Source organism: Cornus florida, unplaced genomic scaffold, assembly GCF_030987335.1.
Source record: "Cornus florida cultivar Cherokee Brave unplaced genomic scaffold, ASM3098733v1 CherokeeBrave_3.0.0_Hap2_Chr11, whole genome shotgun sequence".
NCBI lineage: Eukaryota > Viridiplantae > Streptophyta > Magnoliopsida > Cornales > Cornaceae > Cornus > Cornus florida.
Window position 1 is genome coordinate 87,457,821 of NW_026775581.1, and position 15,267 is coordinate 87,473,087.

General features: G+C 31.9%; 3 protein-coding genes across 4 annotated transcripts; 1 reads left to right on the forward strand and 2 right to left on the reverse strand.

The window, feature by feature from the left end:
* Nucleotides 1-1,760: 1,760 nt before the first annotated feature.
* Nucleotides 1,761-7,856, forward strand: LOC132285399 (vesicle transport protein GOT1-like). 2 transcript variants are annotated; one of them, XM_059787577.1, is made up of 7 exons: nt 1,761-2,090; nt 2,257-2,337; nt 3,725-3,816; nt 3,944-4,024; nt 4,133-4,230; nt 4,322-4,406; nt 7,356-7,856. In XM_059787577.1, the coding sequence occupies exons 2-7, from the start codon at nt 2,307-2,309 to the stop codon at nt 7,392-7,394; spliced, it is 426 nt and encodes a 141-aa protein (XP_059643560.1). In that variant the 5' UTR covers nt 1,761-2,090; nt 2,257-2,306; the 3' UTR covers nt 7,395-7,856. The 2 variants fall into 2 exon arrangements, with proteins under 2 accessions (XP_059643560.1, XP_059643559.1); XM_059787576.1 differs by having other exon boundaries at nt 1,762-1,918.
* A 420-nt stretch (nt 7,857-8,276) lies between these two features.
* On the reverse strand, nt 8,277-9,105 carry LOC132285398 (putative invertase inhibitor). The gene has a single exon (XM_059787575.1). It carries the CDS (start codon nt 8,953-8,955, stop codon nt 8,359-8,361), a length of 597 nt encoding a protein of 198 aa, XP_059643558.1. The 5' UTR covers nt 8,956-9,105; the 3' UTR covers nt 8,277-8,358.
* A 1,141-nt stretch (nt 9,106-10,246) lies between these two features.
* On the reverse strand, nt 10,247-11,206 carry LOC132284673 (putative invertase inhibitor). Its single transcript, XM_059786797.1, has one exon. It carries the CDS (start codon nt 10,964-10,966, stop codon nt 10,412-10,414), a length of 555 nt encoding a protein of 184 aa, XP_059642780.1. The 5' UTR covers nt 10,967-11,206; the 3' UTR covers nt 10,247-10,411.
* Between the last annotated feature and the right edge of the window lie 4,061 nt (nt 11,207-15,267).

The window sequence follows — 15,267 nt, forward strand, 5'->3', positions numbered from 1 at the left end:
CCTAATTTTAAAAGGATAGTCTTGGTATTTATTTATTTGTTTTAATTGTATTGTTAATTATTTAATTGATTATTTGACTAATTACTTATATGTTTAATTGAATTAGGTATTTTTTGATTATTTGATTACGTGTCTATGTATTATTTGTATTTGTCTATGTGTTAATTGTTTAATTAGATTATGTGCTTAAATGGTGTTTTGATTAATTGTAAATTAAATGTTTTCTTTTCTTTTATTATTTTATTTTATTTTTCTTTTATGGTTATGGCTATGGTTAGTAGTAATGGGCCAACCAATTGGGTCCCATGGACTATTTGGATAGGAGGTTGGATGTGTGTGGATTATTACCCATGGATAGTTGTGTATGTATATATATAGATATATATTATATACATATATAAAAAGGAAAGTAATTTATTAATTACTTTTATGGTAACTTGGATAGTAATATTTAATCTGATGTATATGTTTTATATTTAAATAATAAAAATATACATAGATTTGATACGTGTTATGTTTTAAGTTACTTTATAATATTATGGTAACTTAAGTATTATTGGATAATCCATTAATAAATAATGGAATGTGTATAATTTATTTATTTAATAAACATATATATAAATTATATACTTTAACATATTTTACTTACCTTTTTAATATATATAAAAGGGAAAGTAATTTATTAATTACTTTTATGGTAACTTAGGTAGTAATATTTAATCTGATGTATATGTTTTATATTTAAACAATAAAAATATACGTAGATTTGATATGTGTTATGTTTTAAGTTACTTTATAATATTATGATAACTTAAGTATTATTGAATAATTCATTAATAAATAATGGAATGTGTATAATATATTTATTTAATAAACATATACATAAATTATATACGTAACATATTTTATTTACCTTTTTAATATTTTAATATATATATTTTTTAAGTTGACTTGGATTGGGAAAAGGGTTATGGTTATTTTATTTAGCCTATAAATATATAGCTATAGGTTGTAAAAGAGGGTTAGAAATATTCACGTGATATATTCTAGAGAGAGAGAAAGGGAGGAAAAAAACCCTGTAGATAGAAGATCAAGGAAAAAGAAGTTTAACTTTTGATGTGAAAGTTTAAGGCAAGTTCTTTTTCTATCTCTTTTCCTTTGATTCGTATTTCTGTACATGTCTAGGAAATTCCAGAATTTATTAAACACATAAAATTAAATAATTATGCATGTTTAATTGGGTTAGAATATAGGTTTTATGAAATTGGTTCATATCTGTTCTTGTGTTATGAATTGATAAAATATAATTGGGGTGTTAACCTAAATAAAAGAGGGGGGGTTTAATGTTGTTCACCCCAAGTTTTAATAATGTTATGCTGTTGTGCACTTAAAAAAAAAAAAAAGGGTAAATTACTCCTTTGTTGGATTTGTAATCACGTTTTTATTCTTATATATATATATATATATATATATATATATATATTTTATTTTGTTGAAATAAAAATGTCTTTTAATGATAGAATTTAAAAAATTGTTACAAACCTTAGAGGGGTTAAGTGTAATTTGATATAAAAAAAAATAAAAAATAAAAAGAAGAGGGGTCGGGGGGTTGGAGATACCATACTCAAAAAAATAAAATAAAATATTTAATTTTTTAAATTGGAATAATTTCATAAAAATGAAGTTTTGAGGTTTTGAGGGTAAAAGGACATAGAATGAAGTCAAAATTTAGTTTTCCAAATTAATGGGCCAAAATTTTCAGGTGCCATACGCAGAGTCGACTCGGCCGTTTTTCACCTATAAGGAGTCTAACTTCGAAGCGTGAAATTTCAGAACTTCATTAAGCTAATCACAAGCAATTCCTGCGCGTAGAAGACGATACTGTGACCAACACACACCTTCTCTGTACTTTCATCAGGTTCTCTCTCTACATACACACAGTTAAACACACACACACAAATTCTCTCTCTCTTGAGCTAATGCTTTGAGGCCGGTTTACGTGGTTCGCATTTAGATTAGGTCTGTGGATTCCGAAACAAGTTTAGTTTATTCAATCAACATTTCTCTCTCTCTATCGTTAGTCGTTACAGGTGATTCATAAAATTGTTGAAATGATTTTCTCTCTTTAATTTACGTAATTTCTTAGTAAAAACCCTAATCCCTTGCCATGAATTAGTGGAAGGATTTGAACAGCATTACTGTTCGTTTTGTTTTATAATAAAATTTGACTTGGTTTGATCTGTTCGTGCAATGCAGCTGTGTAGATCGCTTGGATTTGCAATTGTAGCTCTATATCTGACAACACGATGGTTTCCTTCGAAATGAACGACCGCAAAAGTGAGTGAACAGACATTGCTTATTAATGGGGAGCAATGCACACACACACACATATATATATGTTCGTATTTGTAAATGTCTTATGCTTTATCCCTCCATTTCCTCCTATCATGATAAATTAAAAATAAATTCCTTTAGAAAGAGTGTTTTTAAATCACCTTTGTCTGGTGATCTGGCTGTGATGCTTATACTGGTAGGTATGTGAATGTGGTGATTTGTCAGTTGCCAAGTTTTATCAATAGTAATTGTATAAATGAATGTTTTGAACTTGTTTCCAATCTTTGCAATTTGATTTTACAATTTTTTTCTATTTTTTTGGATCAATATAAATATAGATTCTTTTCCCAATCAATCCGACCCAAATCATTTCACCTGCAGCAGTGATCACTTGAATTTGATGCCAAGGGTTAGAAGCTGCTATTCGAAAGCATGATACTTTTATTGGTACCTAAGAAAAAGCCGTCAACCAACCTTAGAAAAATGGCTATATATAGATTTGAGCCCTGTTTATGTATTTAATGTGCTAATTGTGGGATCTCAAATTCTTAATATGTCCATTAGTCATTACTAATAAATGAGAATAAACTTATTCATACCATTGCCATCTAGCTTCGCCGAAATACAACCCTCTAGTCAGGAAAGGAACAGATAATTGGTTTATGCTTATATATTGATGAAGGATATTTAAATGCTTGGCAATGTTTGTAAACTTTTGCTGCTGCTGCTGCTGCAGCTGCAGCTGCAGCTTTATTAGTCTATAGAGACATAGGAAAGAGGACATTACTTGAGAATGTTATCCCTCCATTTTATATTTAATTATTAGGAATTTAAGGCAATTACAGCCAGGAGTTTGGGTCTTTGTCTGGGACCTCATTTATAATTTATAGGTATTATATGATAAAGTTGAGCCACCTAAAATTGAGGATGTGATTTTAACAGCTTTGATATTGAATTCAGCCATCACCAAAACTTGAAATCATGATTAAACAGAAGATAGTAGGACTATAGGTATGTCATTCACCTATAGGCTATATTTCTTTTATAAATAATAAATTGCAAAAACAAGTCATGTAAATGGAAATGAAGTAACCGTGGAGCGCATATTTTGTTTAAATAGTAGCTAGGAGGTCAAGTTAAACTTAGAATTTCACACAGGTTTGCTTTACATTCAAGAAGAAGGAACTTACGTATTTGCTTTTAAGTTGTCTGTCTTATTTTGGTAAATATACAACTATTATGTTATTTACCTCAAGCTTTTATTGCACTTAATTTGTATTTTTTATAAGATGCATATAAATATGAATTAGCTTTCCAATTATCTTAGAAGGATTGAATCCATCTGACCATTCTGCTCTGCTGATGAACTTGCAACTCTGTAATGAAACAGAGATTGGGCTAGGACTGACAGGATTTGGCATATTTTTCTCATTCTTGGGAATCATTTTCTTCTTCGACAAGGGACTACTTGCTGTGGGAAATGTAAGTGGTAGTGTCAATTATCGTCCTTTATTGCTCATTTTCTCCATTACTCTGTCTTTCCTGTTTTACTTATTGTCAATATGATGCCTGCTTAACGTTGTGTTGTTTCTGTGTGATACTGAATCAGATCCTCTTCTTCTCAGGGGTGACATTAACCATTGGACTGAAATCTTCCTTGCAATTTTTCATGAAACGTAGCAACTATAAGGTTTTGTTTGCTCTCTCTCTCTCTCTCTCTCTCTCTCTCTCTCTCTCATGTCAATGCCATCTTTGTCCTTCCTTTTCTATCAATTGATGCCTTTTGATGATTGAACAGGGAACATTTTCATTTGGTGCTGGCTTCTTCTTGGTTGTCATTGGGTGGACTATCATGGGAATGATTTTGGAGGCTTATGGGTTTATCGTGCTCTTCAGGTTTCTTCGATTTTCATTTTCATGATTTCACTTTCATGTTTTATGCTCATATTACTAATTTTTTGGGTTGCTGATGTGGTGTTTTGTGCAGTGGCTTCTGGCCAACATTGGCAGTTTTTCTGCAGAAGATACCTGTTCTTGGTTGGTTATTACAACATCCGTTTATTAGATCAACAGTAAGTTTATTTGGAACTCACAACATTGTTTCTTCTGAGAGAGATTTTCTTCTGTCAGATTTCTGCTTGGCATATTCAATAATAGAAGCCTCTATTTTTGTTGATTAGTGCTCTATGTAATTTGATAATGAACTTGGTTTGGAAATCATGTGTCATTTGTATATTCAAGACCAAATTTCCAGTCACGATCATATAGAAGCCAAAATAGTAGAAGGTTTCCCTATTTAAGCAAGCAATTTGTAATAAACTAATCGTAATAATTTATAATGAACCTGATCCTTAACACAATTAACAAGTAGAAAACCTAGAAATATCCCACAATTAATAATTTGAAGCAGCATAGTGAATTTCCAGAGTGTAAGCCAAGGTCAACACAAATATAAGAATGACTAATTAAGTTGCCATTGCCCTTGTGACTTTTGAGATTCCAATTTTTCCTTTTTGATCAGGGCATAGATTCTATTTCTACAAAGATGTTTCATCTAATTTAGATCGACGTCACCAGAACAGCCACTCTGCAGGTGGATGTTGAGGGTATGACACTAAAGACTTACATGGTGTGAATTGGTATCTCTTAAGCCCCATTAATGGGTGGGTCAGGGGTAGGAGTGCATTGGGGTGAGGTTGAGGAAATAAGATAACTAGGTGGGTGGACTTTAATTTTAAGAAGAAATATTAAGTAGAAAAATTGTTGTATGGTAACCCTGTTGGCACTTGCAGTGGTCAGATGAGAATACGTAGCCTAGACGTGGACCATGCCTTTAGTAAGATAAGAAAACAAATGATGATGTTCAGACCAAAGATTACGCCTTAATCAACATATAAATGGAATTTTTTCTTTTTTGATAAGTAACATATAAATGGAAATTTAAAGCTGTGATGGTTATTAAAGGGGAAAAAAAAAAAAAAAAAAAAGAGTCCTGATGAATTATTTGCATGTAGGTATATACTTTTTTTAGCTTTGTGGGCGCTTTGTTGCTTATTAAGAAGTTGTGTATTGTTTTCCTAGATCTTTGTACATTGGTGGAGCAATTTATTGAAACAATGGTCCGTCTCACAAGCACTTTGTATTGAAACTGAACCACGTTGGATTTCTGACCTTTTTTATTTAATTTTTTTCTATATATTTGTGTACAAGTTTTCGGATTTAGAGAATTAGATTTTCTTAGATGCATAATAAATGAGAAAGAGGAATACTTCAGAGGTTTTCAAGAATTTAGGGGCAAAGCATTGCCGTCCAATTTTTTCTTCGTTTTGCATCGACAGCTATGAGAATTGAACCACCACCCCTCCATCTTTTAGATGTCATGCTAGGGCTTTGGACACCATGCTACAATCACTTTGGTACATGCCTTCCCATCAATATGTGAACTCATGTTTATAAGATCAAGGGTGAACTGCATTAAACCCCCCCCTTTTCTATCTGTGTTTTTCACCAAACCCCTTTTTTATTTTTTTGTCAAAAAAACCCCCCTCAACTATTAGAGGGGGGTGATTTAACTAACTTCCGTTAACTAATTATTAGGGGGGGGGGGGGGGGGGGGGGGGGGGTGATTTAATTCTCAAATATATATATATACATATATATAGCAAATAAATTTCAAGAAAAAAAACCTAGATTTATATTGGCAAAAAAAAAAAAAAATAGGCATTATTTCGGGTAGTGTCCCTTTAATAAATCTATATGAAATGAAAATCAATAAAAACTAAATAAATGAATGCACAATATAATTCTCAAATATATATATATAGCAAATAAATTTCAAGAAAAAAAAACCTAGATTTATATTGGAAAAAAAACCATTGCAACAACATGTACTCTTCTTCTTGTTCAACTTCTTTTATTTACCCATCATTATAATATTATATATAATATGTATCATAATATAATGGTATATATAATGTGTATCATTAAATATTATTTAAATATATTTTCATTTCCATCTAGCCTTCAAACTAATATAAATCTAGGTTTTTTTTATTTTATTTTTATTTTTTTATTTAGGAAAAAAATTTAGGTTTTTTTTTTTTCTTGAAATTTATTTGCTATATATATATTTGAGAATTATATTGTGCATTCATTTATTTGGTTTTTATTAATTTTCATTTTATATAGATTTATTAAAGGGACACTACCAGAAATAATGCCTAATTTTTTTTTCCAATATAAATCTAGGTTTTTTTTTTCTCGAAATTTATTTGCTATATATATATATATATATATATATATATATTTGAAAATTAAATCACCCCCCTCTAATAGTTGAGGGGGGTTTTTTGAAAAAAAAAATAGAAAAGGGGGATTTAGTGAAAAACACATATAGAAAAGGGGGGTTTAATATAGTTCACCCTAAGATCAATGAGGAAATATCATATGGGCATACATATGCAAGAATAAAATTGTAAATTACAAGTGACCAAAAGAACAAAATTTACTGGGATACGTGCTTCCCAGTTGGGAAAAAAGTTTGACACCGTAGAGAGTACGACCAGCCTGAAGCTGCACAATGGTGTTTAAATACGTACTTGAAGTTGATTGAGACTTAACCAAATGGAACTGAACCTTCAACAGAACGAATTACCCTAATTTCTTTACTCTCGGGAAAAGGTTGTGGAGGACATCTTCCTGTCAAGTCGGGCATTGCTGTGAAGTCAGAACTAGTAGGAGGAAGCACCTCAATCACTTTCTATTATCATAATTGATACAATTCCCTGATTTATGCTTCATCATGAAGCTGTATCTCATATGAATACAAGCACTGTTTGTATTCCTAGATCACATAGAGTCCAGGGCGAAGCACAAGCATCAGCTTCTCTATCTTTGTTCTGAAATTTTCGTCTTTATCCGTGCTTTTCTTTGATTGTCACTACAGAGAACCAGTGCACGTGTAATTTTTGGATATATGAAAGTGCTTCTTTGATCTGAAATTTGCTTGTTTCTATGTGTAGTTCTCCAACCGTTACCATGGCAAACGAGTGCCTGTTTGACCTTAAATTCATCAAGGGGCTGGAAGCTGTGTTGGATGGCATACTTGTAATTGCTTGCTGACAGATGCTGTAAAGAACTCATTTGACCCAAAAAAAAAGAAGGATATTGCCTGATCAACCTCATCACATGATGACAGTATAAAATTTATCATTTGATGATTTTTTTTTTGGCTAGTGCAATTGATTTTTGAAGTGGGGATTTTTCCAACCTAACTGCATTTTTTGCATTTAGCCGTATACCAGATTCTGTTCACTGAGGTTTCTATCTTCATGGCTTGGCTGGCATGGTCGTGACCATTACATCACTTCAAAGTTTCCACCATGTGGGTTATTGAAGCTTATATAGTTGTGGGATTTCATTTCACTAATGAAATTTCTATATTTGAAGTATCAAGCTACAATTAGATGGTTGAATTTTTTTCCTGATCATTGACCTGTTTATCCTAAGAATATATTTTGACATTACCTGTTATTTTACTTGCTGAATCCCAATCTATTTGCACTTTGCATGAAAGCAACTAGCTGATACGAGGCTCTTGGTCTGATGTTTTGTCCGTGTGTGTTGATACCCTCTTGCGTATCTCGTTTAATAAACAAAAATATAGTGGCCACTTTACACAGGATTGTTCAGTGGTGAAGCAGGATTTCCCATGCATGCTAAATGACACCACTAAAAATGCTTAAAATAGCCAACCCGCCCGTGCTGTTGAAGGAGATGGGCGCACAAATCATGAGCTGCACATAGGATAGATAGTTAAAGTTAGGTTATTTTAGGTTTCTCTACCTGTTTAGCATCTGTGATTGGCTTGAGTTTCCAAGGGATTGTCCATTATTTGTTCGTGATTGTTTTGAATTTATAGGATAACAAAACTATCAGGAATATTAACTCAAAAAAATCTTATAGCCCTGAATAGCAGAAGAATGGAAGAGAAGTTACTTCTCCTTTAACAATACACTACCGAGTTCAAGAGGACATTGGAGGTAAGTTCAATGATAGCAAGTTAATAATGCATAGGGCAATGTCACTTAACTCGAAAAGATTATAGTTCTCCTTTGTCAATGGAGTCACTTCTCCCTCTTTCTCCGTGAACCCTTCCTCGCATGTCACTGCTGCTTCCATTACACCACTCACCAACACATTAGCAGTAGCGTAGTCCTCCAACAGAAAGGCTTTGAGAGAATATTTCAGTGTTGTGACAGCATTCGTGTACAGTTCCGAACAGTCCTTCAAGCACCCCATGGCAAAAGGATCAAAAGCTTCGCTACCCATCATAGTGTCTATGCTCGAGACTGTGTTGGTTGCATTTTGGTTAGCTAGCCCCATTGCAATGATCACGAGTCCTTGAAGGTTCGTGGCATGGCTGATGGGAACAGCTTGGAGAGAGCTTACGCAGAAGTCACAGTTCAGAATGGTACTCTTGTCCGCGCATTGTTTGCAGGTTGTGTTGATTAGATCTACCGAAAACGCCTTGATGGTAAGGCTATTTTGGTTCATAATAAGGAGGAAGAAGAAGAGGAAGCAAAAGGAGAAGGAGAAGGAGAACAAAGAGCAATGCCACATTTTTTGTTTTGATGATTGTTCTTCCTTGCATTGTCTTGTTGGAATTATGTAATGTCCTATTTATTTGTACTTGTGATGAGCCTGGAGGATGTAGCTTCCTAGAAGGTCATTGTTGCTTTTAGTTACAGTATCATTGCCTGTATTTTTGGATTTCTCTTGTGTGCATATGCTTTTCTTTATTGTAATACAAAATAATTTTCATTTAGAATTTTAGATCAATTATGTATGAATCATATTGAAAAGAGACTTGTTGACATGACTAGTTTTAGAAGTTTACAAGAAAGAGCAATGAGTTTGCGTCCATTGAGATATTTACTTGAAATGGAGAGAGAAAGGCAAATCCTCTGGCACAAAATTCAAGCAAATGCGGGCACATTCGTAATATTGCTTCAGGCCGGCTTGAATACTCAATTTTCTCTTTGAGAAGGATTTATTTAATCTTAGTCCTAAAATTTAATAAAAATAACTTATTTATCATGTCTTGTCTAATGAACCCAATCTCAATTTGGACTTAAACTTTTATCGACACAAATATATATATATATAAAAGTTGAAAAAGAAAAATATTTAAAAATCTTTTCTAAATAAAATATTACATTAAAATAAACGTAGCAGTAAAGTACATTTGACATTTCATACATTTACTGCCGCATAAGAAAAAGTATACGAGTTTCAAGAAAAAAATATATGAGCTTCAAGGATTAATCGGGCGAACGTTCCCCTATTTAATATTAAAAAAAAAAAGAAAAAAGAAAAAAAAGAAAGAAGAAGTATATTTTACATGTTATTAAGTGCATTTGACAGCTCAAGCATTTACTATCACCTACATCAGAGTTCCTATAATTGCTGGTTGAAACTTTTTATCCTTATACCAACTAATAGACCCAAAACTATACACACACACATTCACATGTCACTGAAAATTATATACATATATATATATAGCATGCTGGGAACTAGTTCAGACATTGACAATTTTTGGTAAAAGCAAGAGAAATTGCAGTAAACTGGAAAAACAAGTTGTTTTCCTTTCTTCTCCTCAAACCCATATTCATAAGAATGGAAACATGAAGAGCAATTTAAAGATTATAACTAACAGAAATCATATTAATTGTAATTTTATTTTTGAAGTTAAACTTTTTAGCGGTGCAATTATATTCATGGATATACGATATAGAAAAAAAATAATAATAAAAAATATATATATATATATATTAGTATAAATTTATTTAATTTTTAAACACACCTTACCCACAACATGGTCCTAATGAGCTCGAGCTCTCACCCTCGTACCATGCTAGAGGCCTACGTTGAATTTAGGTCAAATAAAATTTATTTTATATATCATTAACTAACATTCAAAGTACATTTAGCTCAAACTTTTACAACACACATACATTCACATATGTTGTGTGTGTGTATATATATATATATATATATTGCATAATGAACTAGATCAGTCATTGACAATTTGGGTAAAAGCAAGAGAAATTGCAGCCAATTTGAAGAACAACTTGTTCTCCTTTGTCAAAGGATGCACTTCACTTTCTTTCTCCCCAAACCCTTCTTCACAAGTAGTTGGTGCTTCCATTGCAGAGCTGACTTGTATATCAGCTTCATCATAGTCTTTAGACTTGAAATCACTCCTAGCAACTTTTAGTGCTTGTATGGCATCAGAATAAAGATCCAAACAATCCCTTAAGCAACCCTCAGCAAAAGAGTCAAACCTTGTATTATTTCTCAGAAGCTTCTTGATGTGTGACCTTGTGTGACTTGCTTTGGATTTGGCTATCGCAATTGATATGACTCCAAGTTCTTGAAGCGTCTTCGCATGTTTGCTTTTAGGGTTTTGCTCAAGATGTGCAACACAGAAGTGGTAGCTGAAGTTTGGATCAATTTTTGCAGCTTTCTTGCATGCATTGTGTGTGAGATTGGTGGACCCTGATGAACAATGACCTAAGAGGAGATGAAAAGAGAGGAGAACATAAGTTGAAGCCATGAAATTCACCATTTTATTTTCTTTTCTTTTCTTTTCTTTTCCTCCAAACAAGATATATTGTATTCTTCTTTTTCCCTCCTCCTCTTCTTATATAAGCAAGGATGTGTGTGGTTCTCTCTTTTGTAGGCCTTGTTTGGATACATAGGAGTGAAAATAAAAAAAATGATAGTACTGTGTTAGTTATAAAAGAAAAAAAAAAATAATAATATCAATAATCTCTAATTATGTTTGGATAGATAGAAGAGAAAAAAAATAAAATGATAGTATTCTTATTTGGATAGAGGATAAAAGAAGAGAAATAATAACAACTAAATTACTTTCATATCCGTTTAAGTAGAAGGGATATGAGTGAAATAATAATTTTATCTTTTTAATTGTTGAAGGCACTTTTGAGATTATGAAAATATTACTTAAATACTATCTTTTCTCTTATTATTTTTTCAATTTTGGAGAAATACGAAATGATGGATAAGAATTATCCTTCCTTATTTCTTTCTATCATTTCTTTTCTCTTATTTTAAAACACTTAAGCCATGTCATTTCTTTTTTTTTTTCTTTCATTATCCTCCGAACCATCCCATTCAAACGCACTCTTATTAGGAGGGAATTTGTCTTTTCATAGTCTTAGGAATAGGACTATAACACCTTTATGACTAATAAATAGTTAATCAATAGTGGAAGTGTGGCTATTGAATAGGATGATTCTATTGTGATCCCTTTTCCATTTGAGATGCATATATTTTTTGACAGCTCAAAGTATAAATGAAGGGTTTGTTTGGTTTAATTATGTGAAAAAAAAAAAAAAAAAAAAAATGAAAAAAAATGAAAAATGATTGTTCTTTGAATTTGGATGAAATCTGTTTTTTGGAAAATAGCTACCTTAAGAACAAAAAAACAAAAAATTAATCAGTACAAAGCTTTGTAATTTTTTTTTATTATCTAACAAAAAAACACATTTTTTCAGAAAACTAAATTATGCAGGTGATGGAAATGTTTCTCTTCTTTCCTCATCTAGGCTTTTTGGCATGTAAAAATTCACCGTTCATGTGAAAAATTATATACATGTATATATACAGTAATAATCTCAATGATGATTGATATTCTCTCTCTTTAAGTCTCATCACCATTTGAGATTTGATATATAGATAATGGAATTGCTATAAGGGTGAGCATTCATATAATATTTTTCTTACATTTTTATAAATAATCTTTGATAATTTTGTGGGTAATTATTAGTTTTTTTAAAATATTTTCTCTTGAGAGACCTATATGTCCCTTGACTGTCTTGATTCTGTACATAGAGAGGGTATGAAACCAAAAATGAGCCCTTTATTTTTAATGTTATCTGCAAGAAAACAGAGCATGATAAGGCTTGAAAATGAGAGGATCGCCGAGAGTGTACTTGGTGTCATTGTATCATATATGGCCATGATATATATATATATATATATTACATGCAATATTGCCAAAAGATGTCCATCAGTTGGGATGACTTTAGCGTTAATGTAGGTTTCAACCTACGACCTTAGAAGTTAATTTGTTTCCTTTTCAGGCTTATTTGCTTGGTCACACTTCACATCAAATGCCTCCTATGTTCGCTTGAAAATAGAACTTATTAATAGAAATAGGGGGATAGCATGTGCTAATATATATAGGGATATAAAACCCACAAATTGAAATATCATACTAATTAATATCAACAAGTATATATCAATATATATATCATCTATAATTCATTACTATCAGCTAGTGATGTGTGGTGTTTTATTTGCTAGGGCTGTAATCCGGAAGGGTTGGACGGTTAGAGATACAATTCGGATTCAATCTGAGATATGAAGTGTTATTTGTTATGGCTATAATTCGGAAAGCTTGGATGGAGTTAGAGGTACAATTTTGATTCAACCTGAGATCTAAAGTGTGTTATTTGTTACGACTATGATTCAGAAAGGTTAGAAGGGGTTAGAGGTATAATTCGGATTCAACCCAAGATATGAAGTGTGTTATTTGCTAGGACTATAATTCGGAAGGAATAAACGGATTAGAGGTGTACAATTCAAATTTAACCCAAGATACGAAGTGTTTAATCTTAACCTGACCTTTAATCTAACGTAAACTAAATCTATTTCTTAAATTTTTAAACTTGGGTTGAATTCAGATTTGCAACTTAGAGATTTTAGGTTCATGAATATATATTAAAAATTACCTAAATATGCAATCAATACAAATATATGTACATAAATTACTAGTTAGGAAAACAAAATATACATATAATCGGGTTCAATTTTTGGATTATTTGAGTTAACTAATTCGGGACGTGTATGGGGTGGGCTTCAGGTTGCTCGGCACCTGAACCGGAGCCCGAATTGAAATGAATTTGAATTCCTCTTTTTCAACCCAAGTTCGGACTGAATTCCAAATAATATTGTCCAAATTCAAAAAATTTCTAGTTGGGCTCATGTTAGCTGTCCAAGTTGCAACCCTGTATATTCGCTTTATCAATTTATGATAATGCATGAATAACCATAGAAGCTATTTAAATGCCCTAAGGTTTCAACCAATAACCTTAGAAGTTAAAGCCTTGTTTGTCTCAACCCATAATCTTAGAAGTTAAAGCCTTGTTTGTTTCAACTCATAATTTTAGAAGTTAATTGATTCATTTTCAGCCTTATCTGCTTGTTCACGTCAAACACTTTCATTTTCGCTTGAAAATAGAACTTCCTACTACTATAGCATTTTTCAATTTGATCGAAATGATTTCACGTTTCAACAAGGGAGGGGGTAAAACTCACATTATAATTTGGTAACCAATAATGACATGTATAATTACTGGAAAAAATTATGTATAATTCATGGGTGTGATCTAGTTATTCAATTTAATAATTTCTTTTTTTTTATTTGAAACTCTCTCACACACACGTTGAAATGTTTAGAAAGTACTATCACCCTTATTGCTCTATCAAATTTTAAGAATGCATGACTATACAAGATTTTTTTTTTTTTTTTTACCTAAGGCTATTAAAGTAGGCACGTTATAACATACTGTCTTAAAAGTTAAGGTCCTGATTGATAACACTTTGACTTTTTTATTTTCTATTGCCATTTTCAAAATTTGAGAAATCCCAACAAAAAGCCATTTAAGTAACTTTAATTTTTCTTTTTGACAACTTAAAATAAAAAAATAAAAAAAACCAAAATTTTCCAAAACTAGCTGCCAACTTATTTAGAAATTTAACTTCATCAAAAAGAAACTTTGGTTTTTTAATGTTTTGAGTTTTAGGGGCATTGACAATACGGGAATTTGTCTTGAAGGATTATCCCAACCCTCACGTCACATTAAGAAGAACAACTTTCTCTCTCTCATGTCTCAAAACTTCTCTGTCTCAAACAAAAGTCACCAACGACATCACCACGTTCACCACCAACCAAACAGAACATGTACGTTCAATTTAAAAGATAATATTTTCCTATAATAATTAGAATATGATATTTTGTTCGCGAATAATGTTACACTCAACTAATGAAGTGTCGTGTCTCACAATGTTGTATCCCCGCCTAGAATAGAGCCCACAACATTATAATGAAGCCAACTATGTGGTTTGCTATTTTCCAAAAAAAAAACTATTATGTGGTTTGCTTTTTCATTTTCAATAGTTTCATGATGATAAGCCCTTCTCCAAAAGCTATTTAGGGGGCCAACCTTTTTGGTCACTGTGAACTAATTTCAATGCCACGCAATTTGCACTTCACGTTGTTCGTTCTAAAAAGGTAATTAGAAAATAACTGATGATGAAGTACTGCCAATTAAAAAGTTGCTTTGGGAGAAAGGAAGCATCTATAAAGCGGTGTCTTACAGGAATGGGTTTAAACCAATATTGGGCTCAGATGAAAATGATTGATAAACACCACTTTTGATTAGTAACATGGGATAATGATATTACTTCTGACTAGTAACATGGGCTGCTAGTGAAATGAACCTTACAAGATAGCTCAGCTCGGCAGGCTTTGAGTTTACTCCTCAGTAGTCATTAGTTCAAGATCTCTTAGGATTAATTAAAGTGCGAGCAAATTGACCTGGACACCAACGAGTACCAAAAAAAAAAAAAAGGGACAGTGGATATTACCCTATAACTAGCTTGTGTACTATGTTCAATGGTTTCATAAATCATAGTAATAGAGGAGAAGATATTTTCGGTACATATATAGCTTTGTAATGTAATTTGTTGTGAGCATATGACACTTTTATATTAAGAGGTAGAAATTAACTATCTGAACATTCTAGCTCATGCCTTTGAAACCACATGATGCATTGATAT

What these genes read in the sequence shown, in the direction of transcription:
- LOC132285399 (XM_059787577.1), top strand. Translation starts at nt 2,307, where the DNA reads ATGGTTTCCTTCGAAATGAACGACCGCAAAA. An exon ending in CGAAATGAACGACCGCAAAA is followed by an intron (nt 2,338 to 3,724) that starts GTGAGTGAACAG and finishes GTAATGAAACAG; the next exon opens with AGATTGGGCTAGGACTGACA. An exon ending in GGGTTTATCGTGCTCTTCAG is followed by an intron (nt 4,231 to 4,321) that starts GTTTCTTCGATT and finishes TGTTTTGTGCAG; the next exon opens with TGGCTTCTGGCCAACATTGG.
- LOC132285398 (XM_059787575.1), bottom strand. Translation starts at nt 8,955, where the DNA reads ATGTGGCATTGCTCTTTGTTCTCCTTCTCCTTCTCCTTTTGCTTCCTC.
- LOC132284673 (XM_059786797.1), bottom strand. Translation starts at nt 10,966, where the DNA reads ATGGTGAATTTCATGGCTTCAACTTATGTTCTCCTCTCTTTTCATCTC.